The sequence below is a fragment of the Falco punctatus genome, assembly GCF_963210335.1.
Source record: "Falco punctatus genome assembly, chromosome: 2".
Classification (NCBI taxonomy): domain Eukaryota; kingdom Metazoa; phylum Chordata; class Aves; order Falconiformes; family Falconidae; genus Falco; species Falco punctatus.
Genome location: NC_137581.1, coordinates 1,743,113 through 1,752,869, shown reverse-complemented (window position 1 = coordinate 1,752,869; position 9,757 = coordinate 1,743,113). Strand labels below are relative to the sequence as shown.

Genomic DNA, 9,757 nt, shown 5'->3' with positions numbered 1-9,757 from the left:
ACAACCCTCCCATAGATTTCTACACCGCGTCCTTCCCTGCGCCATCCAGAGGTTTCCCCCCTGTCTGCCATGGGACAGGATTTTGGGAGGGATGTATCTCCTGGGAAGCCCCAGGAGCATTAGGGATGGAGGGGAAAAGGGAATCTTACAGAGTGGGATGCTCCTCTAAACACCACGTCCTAGCAAATAAGCTATGAAAAAGAAAACAAAATCGGGTTTTGTAGGCTGGGAAAGCAAGGGTGCCCTGGCTTTTGCCAAGGGGAAATTTCCAGGCTGTTTCCGAGGAAGCTGGGTGCTGGGGCTGCTGAGGGGCTGGGTTCTGGCCGAAAATCACCACTGGCACAGGACCACAAGTAACATCTGGGGTTGCAGCCCTCATTTAGGGAAGAGTGCTAATTAATGAGGTATTTTTTGGTTTTTTAAAGGGCTGCTCCTTAGGAAGAAAGAGGGGGGAAAAAAAACCCAAACAAACCAGTTTTGGGGCAGGAAAAGAACCTCCTCTTGGCATCCATCAAACCAGGGCTCAGATTTGGTTGTAATATACTTCCTAACAGGATGGCATGATCAGGAGTCACCTGGCTCCAGCCTAAATAAAACCAGCTGCCTCTCAGAATTCGAAAGAACAAGGATTGAATCAAACACCCAGGTGCTGCAACCCATTCGACCTGGCACCCATACGTGCACCCAAAAGCCACGTGGTTCCTGGGGACTCTGGGTTTTGTAGGGTGGCAATAAACATGGCAGTCCTAGGAAAAGCAGTTGGCACCATCCTGGGCAATTCCCCAAACTGCTTTTTGCTTCTGAGATTTGGCCTTTCAAGACACAAGTCATTTCTGCCTTTCCAAACGGCTGTTGGAAAAAGTAAACTAACCTCAGGGATTCAAGGGAATGTTTATCCTTTATGGTTTGAAGGGCAAACTAGAACTTAAGGAGAAATTCTGCATATGCTGCCTGACACTGCTCTAATTCCTACCTCTTCCCTCTCAGGCTTTTTTCATGTTAAGCAGCAGTTGTTCAGCTGCTCAGGGACAATCAGCCCCAGCCCTCCCCCAGCTCCGAGGCTCCATTTGTGTTGGCAAAGCTCCGGTTTCAGCAGCTCTAAGAGAACAATGCATTGCTCCAAGTCTTCAGCTGAAGAAAGGAGCAGGACAGTCACTTCCACATCAGTAGCATCTGGGAGAGCTGCCAGTACACCATTATTATTAACTTGCAGGGATTTCTGCAGATTGAAACTTGCAGAAATTCTCACACACCAAAAGCAAACAGGCAGGAAGACAAAGAACTGAAGATAAGTAACCCCACATTTCATTGCAGCACCCTTCCCTAAGAGTACAAATCAGTCCAGATGAACACATGTATTTATCTTTATTCAGTGGAAATTTCTTCCGATTCACCAAGTTATCAGTAGTTATCAGCGCTCATGAAGTTGCCTTCTGGAGGCTTGAGCAGCCATGGAGCAGCTTTGCCTTCCCAGGAGCAGCTTTGCCTTCCCAGGAGCAGCTTTGCCTTCCCAGGAGCAGCTCTCAGACGGTTGAGGTGGTCTTCCTCATCTCAGTTCATCTGTGCTAGCAGCTCTTCAAGTTCTGGTCGAGACTTTAATCGGCTCTTGAAGTCAGCTTCCGTGTGCTGTGAAGGGAGGAAAAAAAACCCCACAAACAAGCAAATCAGAATCACCTCTTGAGTACTTCTTGAAATCAAAGGTGACAAACCCTTTCCCAAAGAGAATCACTTAAGAGCGGAAAAAGAAAAAAACTTCTATGTCCACTGAACCCAGAGAGCAGGAATCTGCGATGGAAAGTCACTGCAGGCAGGATCTCATGCGCAGCTCAACCTGGAGGCTGGTGGCAGAACTGATCCTTTCTTACATCCAGCCTCCAACAGGAGCAGCTTCTGGGGGTAAAGCGCAAAGGACAGAATGCTTCTGGCAGCAAGTGAGCACAGCAGCCACACACACACCTGGGCTGCTCTGAAATTCAGCCTTGCAGGCTCCTCCTCACCTGGCTAACTGCTTTGGGAAAAGTTAGCAATGGCATCGTGCTCAAGAAGTCCACTGGATGCCTCCAACTCTGCCACTGCCTATCACCATAGCATCTACTTTCTTAAGAGAGACCTGCCACTTTCTCCAGAATGTTGCTGGAGCATCCCCAAGCTTTAATCTCTCTTCTGCACTGCCAATTGTATGAAGCCAGCTTGGGTCTCTCCTCTGGGCTTCACACGTCAGACTGCAATGACTTTGCAAATGGTACAATGTCACAATATCACAGCTCTCCCTCCAGAGACAAAGCCGTCAGCTAAGATTAAAAGAGAGAAACGGCAGCCCTAAGGCAGAGATGGGACTGTGACCAAAGCAGAGAAGATTACTGGACTCAAGAGACCTTCTCCCATATTCCTTCTGGTTTTGCAGAGCTGGAGATCACTAAACATTCTTCAAAGGCCACCAAGAAGCCAACCGTGTTTTCATGTTTGAATTTAGTGTGCTGCCTTCTCTTGCCAGCCACAAAAAAAAAATATATCTTTTTAGTCCCTGAATAAACAGGGCTTCCTGGGACTGTTTTGTCTGTATGTAAAATGACCAAAGTTTAAGTATCTCCTTATGCCTGGTTCACCAGTGAGTGGAGTTCTGTCCTGAAGTCCTCAATGCCGAGAAAATTGTCGGGCCTTTCTGCAGAAAAAGCTGAACCTCTGCCAGAGCAAATTCCATCAAAACAGGGCACAGCATTTGGGTTTCCAGTCTCAGCTTTGCTACCAACTGCTCCATTAAGTTCCTGGTGATTGCCAGATCTGAGGCGGCAAACCACTGTTGAAGGAAAGCGTTCCCTTTGAATTACAGGGAATCTGCAGCAGCAAAGGAAAGCAACTTGCAACCTGCCAACTCCTACAGATCTATAGGATTGGCTGGGAAGGTACCTTCTGCAGCACTAATTATAGGAGGCTAGACGGAAATTGAAACACTCATCAAGAATTAGAGTTAATGGTTTTTCACAGACCAAGTGAGGACCTGGTTCTGGGAGATCCTGGGTATCCATAAGCCCAAAGCAGACAGCAGCCTCAGGACCAGGTCTGTATTTTCGAAGCAAATTCATGTCATGCGCCACACCTGCTTCCTAAATGCAAAGCCACTGGTAAAATTCAACATACCTCTTTCACTAAGAGATGGACCCCTTCAGGCTGACTGCTCTGAATGATTTCCAAGAGTATCGGAGCAAACGTTGAACTCAACCCTCTGATCTAAAAGAAGAAATAAAAGTGCTGCAGGAGCCGAACACCACATACAAAATGGACTCGTAGTAACGGCACAGAAAGAGAGTACAGTTCAGTATGAGCCTGTGGCCCTCAACCACTTCATTAAGAGAAGCACTCTCTGCTTCACGCGCACGCCTCTTGCATACAGCACAGCCCAAAGCTCTCATTTCTGCTCTTCTCCATGAACGCTGTGCTTCCCGTCCCTGCCTGCATGCAAAGAGACTTAGCCATACATGAAGACCTTAGTTTAGGTAAGACTAATACAAAGACTTCCACCGCAAACCTACAAACCCCAACATTAAACACATGTCAACTCTCTCCAGTAGAAAAACTCTACCTTTAGGTTTAAAACGTAGTTCAGCAGAGGTTTAGCATATAGCAAGGGAACACGTTATAAGACAGGAAAAACTCACTTAGGAGAAATATTTATTTACCTCAACCAGTTTTACAATTTTGAAGCTGGCCTTGATACTAATATATTTTGAAGTTTCATCAAGTTTGTGCAATTGCTCATCCTTAAACATGACTTTTCCACCCCTCTATCAAGTATTGTGCATAAAATAGGTAATAGATCTTCTGGCTGAAACACATAATCTGTGAACCCCTCCTCTGCTTCTACTTTCCGAGCAACCTTTAGCAAGACATCTCATGAGACTTCTTTGTGTTTCAATTTACGCACAAATGACACCTTTCATTTGTTCAAGGGACTTAATTCCAATTGTTAAGGGGTTTGGAGAGCTTGCGATGGGAGGTGCTGCACAAGAGCTGCAGCACTATCAGCAAACGCCAGCTCGTACCTGGACAACCCTCTGATGGGTAGTGAGGATGGCATCCAGCTGCATTTTGGAACCTCGCTCTTCCAAGAACAGCACTTCATTGGTTTTGGTGGGCATCGCGTAGCTGCAGGAACCACAGGTCAGCGCTTAGGACAGGGAGGATAGATTTGCACTACTTTACAGGAATGAATCCACCTCCAGCAGCGGAGAATGTGGAAAGAGATTAACTTTTAATGAGAAATTAATTATGCAGACAACGTATCTTGCAAATCAAGCACTGGCAGAAGGCAGGTGTTTTACTGGAAAGAGATAAGGGAGAAGCCTGCAGTACGACTGCCAGCAAAAAAATGTTTCAGCTACAAACACCAGCCTGAGAAGAAAATTTTAAACTTTTTTTATAGTTGAAGGGGAGCTTTACAGCAACAGTTCTGACTTGCTTTGTAATCTGTTCATCAGGAACAAAGCTAAAAACCACTGCTGCAATGCACCACTCAGAAGATATTATTTTCACCTCTGAATTTAAGAAGACTACAATCAAGCACTGGATCAGATCCTGCTCTATGGTTAGCATTACTTCAGAGACCTCAGCCTCCCCATCTCCATTTCTACAGCACCAATAACAACAGGCTACAGCTTACCGCCCACATTTTACCCTACAATTGTTGCTCATAAAGGGCAAACAGTTTCTTTCTGTACATACTGAGCTCTGCACACCAAGTCCAATCCCAGGGGGCACAAGTATGATACAAGGTAATAAAGCTGAAAGTGCTATCAACGGTCTCAGGCTGGGGGATTTCTCTGCGGATGCTCTCCAGCACGTCACTGCTGATACCATTATAATTTCTTAAGTGTCGCCAGGCATCCTTCTCAAAACAAACACCCATCAGTCACCAACATGTCACGATTTTTAGTGCCATTTGGTGCAAAAGACATCACGGAGAGACTACAAGCGACTGATTGATGGACAGAGAATTTCAGATCCACGGCTGACAGTTCAGCAAAGTGCATGAACATAAAAATACCAAGAGTTTTAATTGGCATGAGCAGGAACCAGTGTTTATACTCAGAGGTACAGTTAAAGACAGTGAGGATTCTCTGAATTTTTAAAGCGTTTTTATTCCTTACAGCAACACAGTGCTTTTCCCAGTGACTACAGCTCCTTGGGTGCACTACATACATACCAAGGAACTGTATCACGTTCCTCAGCTGCATTAAAACCAGCAAAGCTGCTCTCGGGGGTACACCTGCTTCAGAGATCTAGCGTGCAACTGAAGCACCCTCTGCTACTAAACTTAAGTAGCAGGTAGCTCTCCCATAATGTTTAGGGGTTCCCCAAGGTCATTCTAGTTTGTATAATCGGTATCGCTAGCTTACTGCACAATATATGCACAGAGCTTGGATGAAACACTATAAAGAAAAAACAGCAGCCAAAGTCAGCAATACTTAAACCTACATTCCCGGGCTCAGCACCCACAGGCTTAAGCTTTTTTCTCAAAGGAATGAAAAGTAACAGCTATTTTTTCCTTGAGATCTGTTCAGTCAGCACCTGAAAAACTCCATCTCAGTCTTCTTATACAAATAAAGCATCCAAAACTGTACTGACACACAAAAAGAGAACACAAGGAAGACGACAGAAGATTTGGATTTACATGTGGGAATCTATCAGAGATCAGATTGTGCCCTTGTCTGCAAGTTATCATCATCTACAAGAGATGGCAAACACAGAGCAGCGTTCCTCGTACCTTTCGTTCACTTTAATGGAGAGTCGGTTGCAGAGTTTATGTACATATTGAGCGAAATGCTCCACGAGACACATATCATAGGAAGTCATCTGAATGTTGACATCTCCATACTCATATTCAGTCCCAACACTTATCTCTTTCATCTGCACTCTGTCCTTTCTCCTCTTTGGAGCCTGCAGTTAAAAAAAAAGAAAAAAAAATAGAAAGCATGTCTGTTTTGAACAAAGCTAGAAACGTAAAACATTAACTCTTGCCCACACAGGAGACCACACTAGAGGTACTCTCTTCTGACAAAGGTTTACTGAACGATGTCGAACATACCACAGCCTGTCTATGCTCACTTTCCCTGACTACGAAACTGGGATAACATTATCTTAACAGATGTTCTCAAGTTGAGCAGTTCAGTTCTTGGATGGCAGCACCACAGAAGTCACACAGAAAATACGTGCACACCATGATTAATTCCTTCCAGAGGAAAAAAGGAGCAGAAAAACAAACTGCTTTTTATTTCAGTTCCTGCCTTCAAGGCAGCTGTCTAGATGAGTTATTGTTTCCTCCTTCCTCAAAAATTGTCATTTTTCCAAATTTCAGGGAATGTAAAAAGTTTAAATGCAAATAAGACCTGCTCACAATATTCTGCAGTGATTTGAAGTTGGGGTGTTAAATTCACCATTAGGAAGACATTCCTCCCTCCCAAAACTACTCTTTAACAAGAACATACCAGACAAAAGAAAGTATTTATGCAGTGTTGTGAGTGGGTACTTCATGTGACATAACACTCTTCACCAAGAGAAGTAGCAGTAAATGATTACATTATTCCTTTTTAATGATCAATCAGCCATGGAATTAGTAATACCAATGCTTAAATCAGACTGTAAAAAGATGGGTCAGCTGAAAGCAAGCAGTAGGGGAGTTCCTATACATACCTCCTTTGGGAGCAGGTATTTAAACCTCCCAATGCCATGCGTAGGACGGGATCTGTAGTGTCTGTGGCAACTCACGAGTGCATCACCTCAAAATCAAAGCAGAGCAAACATGTTTCCAGCTGAACAGCAGACAGCCCTTCTCTTAGCAAACGTAAGTGGGTGCTTTGAGAGCCCCAAACCCACACTGAGGGCAAGAATTTGTCCTCAGTTCTTTGACAGAAGGCAAAGGCACGCTAACACTGCGGCCAGTCTCTGCCCCATGCATGCAGCCTGTGCATCACAGAAAGACTGTTAAAATTCACAATTGGTTATGGCAAGCAGCAAAGAAGGAAGAAAGAGATCAAGAGTGACTCATTTCCCAGGCAAATAAAAAAAAAAAAAAGAAAAAAAAAAAGAAAGACTCATCAGCACCAATGGATGGTGAGGACAGTGATGAAATGTTACATGTCTCCTCTTATGCGACAGCAGTGATGTTACTACAATGGATCTGAGCCCCACTTAAATATTAAATTTAAGATTTTAAATCCAGTCCTGTTCAAACTCAATAACCCTTGTTTTAATAAACAAAGCTCAGAACAGCAAAAAGAAACTGAATACCAAGGATCTAAACCACTTGGTTACACTTTGCCTCCACATCAAAATCTAATTCTATTTTAAATTGTGACAGCAGACTCCACCAGCTCAATAAATGTTAAAGTGGGACCTCACAGGGCTGTAAGACAGCTCCTGGGCAGTAATACAGTCAATAGCATCTGGCTGGTTTCATTCTACAGCACAACACCATGACTAGTACTAGCTACTTAGCCAAAACAGGGCAACAGAAGAAAAGGTTATTAAAAAGGTACGGAATTGGAAGAGCACCTGCTGAGGTTATGAACCAATCCAAAATTGGCTAAAAAAAAATCAAAAGGAGACGCAAATGCTCAAATGTGTAACGCTTTCAGTAAATGAAGCTTATTACATTAATAAGAGGCCTTACCTGCAGCACACAGTTGGCTTTCTCTGGGTGTTGCTGCTCTGTAGGAAACAAAACAATCATTAAAAGCTCTGATTTCATCCACCTGCAGAAACACAACATAGCTGGCCAATCTCCTTGAACAAAAGCTCACACCCCAAATCCCTCAGGCACAGATAGATCCCATTAGCAAAAAAGCTTTCTGCACATCCTACAGCCCTTCCAGCTCCCAGACACCAGCTGAAAGTCTTCCCTCCGCAATTAAAAGGTTTTCCTTGGCAAAAAGAACTTTTTTTGTCACGCACGTCTTCTGACACTGTCACTAGAAGTGACCTAGTATTTTTCATGCTTTATACCGTGGTTTACTTACTGGGTTTGATTTCAGACCTCTCACCTGCTGAGCACAAACACCTGCTTTAGCAATACTCCCTTCTTCAAGCACAGCACCTGCAATAAGCCACCATGGTCAAAATGCAGAGTATGGCAGGTACTCAGGGAGTTTTCACTGACGCCTCCCAGAATATACCCAACTGAAGCAACACCTGAGACCCTGTGAACATACTAGTAACCCTCCCAACCTCTCCACAGCCTCCACCCACTATCACTCCCCAGAATACCACCACAACTCAGAAGAAAAGGATGAAGGAGGATGATGACTGTGGTAACTTTCTCATGCATCCCCTCGCTTTGCTTCAGGATCTGACAAGCTGGGGTAGGAGGCTCTCCTCTCTGCAGTTACGCATCACGTTCATCCCTCGCATGGTTCCACCGCCTTCAGGTTGCAAGAGTCATGTCAACAACCCTCGTGCTTGTGCCAGCTCCACATGAATGGAGGGAAACTCAGCTCATCCATCACCAAGGCAGCGCAAAGCAAAGCGCTTTGCTGTCACCAGGACCTGGCAGGCAGGAGGAGCTACATCATGCCAACTAGGGGAAATAATTAGCGCCGTCCCCAAAGAGCGACCAGAGTGACAGGCAGGCGCAGGGATCTGAGGGTCCCCGAGGGCTGTGGCAAGGTGGGGGGGCTGTAATGGACCCTGTGTGGCTGGGGTGATCCCTGGGTGCCTGAGAAGGGGTAGGGAGGTGTCCCTGGGCCAGGTACACCACGGTAGGCGACCCAGAGCACTAACTCAGGGCCAGGGCCGTGTCCCCCCGAGACAAACCCCCCCCCCGTCTAGTCCCAGGGCCGGGCCTGGCCCACAGGTCCCCAGTCCCACAGCCAGGCCTGTTCCTCCCCCGGGGCCGGGCCAGTCCCCTCTTCCCCCAGTACCGGGCCCGGTGTCCCCCCACAGCCGGTCACGGACCGCCGGTACCTTCGGCAGCGCCGCGCTCATCCCCGCGCCTCAGGCGGAGCCGCCTCCGTAGCTCCAAGCGTGCCCCCACCGCGCCTCGGCGCTCCCCCGCCCCGGCCGCCACGGCTCCCGCCCCACGTCCCGCCTACTGGGGGCTCCCGGGGAGGGTGACGTTATTTGAACAACTCCGCCGCTCCCGATGCCCGCCAGGCGCCGGCCTCCTGCGGAAGGAGGAGGCAGGCAGGCCGGTAATGGCGGACACCTTGTCCCCGCTGCGCCGCCCTTCCACCCCCCCCAGCGGGGACGAGCGGCGCAGCCAATCCTGCTAGCTGTGGCCCGCCCATCCGCCCGCTTCTCGCACGCTGATTGGCCTTTCGCCGCGTCCATCGAGTAACGGCACGGCGGCCATGTTGAGTGTGGCCTGCGCAGCCCCGCCTTGCGCGGCCATGTCAGCGCGGAGCGGGAGCGCTGTGAGGGGGAGCGGGGGTGGAGGGCGCCCGGAGGGCAGCCAGGACCGAGCGGGCTTCAGGGGAGGGTGAATCCTCAGCCAGCTCATGTTGTCCTTGCTGGCTGTGGGACCGAGGCGGGGATTCAGCGGGCCCCAGCTCTAGCCTGGAGACAGGCCGTGAGGGGTGTGGGGGCAGCTGGGGCTGGCCTGGGTGTGCAGGCCTGAAGCAGGGCCAGACGGTCTGGTACTAAACCTGCCTGGTTTGGCCCTGCCATCTGGCACGGGCACTGCAAAGGGGGTGGTTTTTTTGCAGTTGCAGAGGCAGGGCTGGACCTTACCCTGTAGACAACATCTGTGTAATGGGCCAGGCTTGGC

The 9,757-nt window shown here is 47.7% G+C and overlaps 1 protein-coding gene across 1 annotated transcript; it reads right to left on the bottom strand.

Moving 5' to 3' along the window:
• Positions 1–1,340: 1,340 nt before the first annotated feature.
• MRPL48 (mitochondrial ribosomal protein L48) lies at positions 1,341–9,225 on the bottom strand. Its single transcript, XM_080375597.1, has 8 exons — positions 8,956–9,225; positions 8,037–8,089; positions 7,667–7,704; positions 6,688–6,773; positions 5,762–5,934; positions 4,041–4,143; positions 3,139–3,228; positions 1,341–1,626 (listed from the first exon to the last, which is right to left on the bottom strand). The coding sequence occupies exons 1-8, from the start codon at positions 8,974–8,976 to the stop codon at positions 1,552–1,554; spliced, it is 639 nt and encodes a 212-aa protein (XP_080231723.1). The 5' UTR covers positions 8,977–9,225; the 3' UTR covers positions 1,341–1,551.
• Between the last annotated feature and the right edge of the window lie 532 nt (positions 9,226–9,757).

Bases quoted from the DNA above. Each gene is read 5' to 3' on its own strand.
- MRPL48 (XM_080375597.1), bottom strand. From the start codon at position 8,976: ATGAGCGCGGCGCTGCCGAAG. The intron at 6,774-7,666 runs GTAAGGCCTCTT...TTTGATTTTGAG, and splicing joins AAGCCAACTGTGTGCTGCAG to GTGATGCACTCGTGAGTTGC. The intron at 5,935-6,687 runs GTATGTATAGGA...TTTTAACTGCAG, and splicing joins AATACCTGCTCCCAAAGGAG to GCTCCAAAGAGGAGAAAGGA.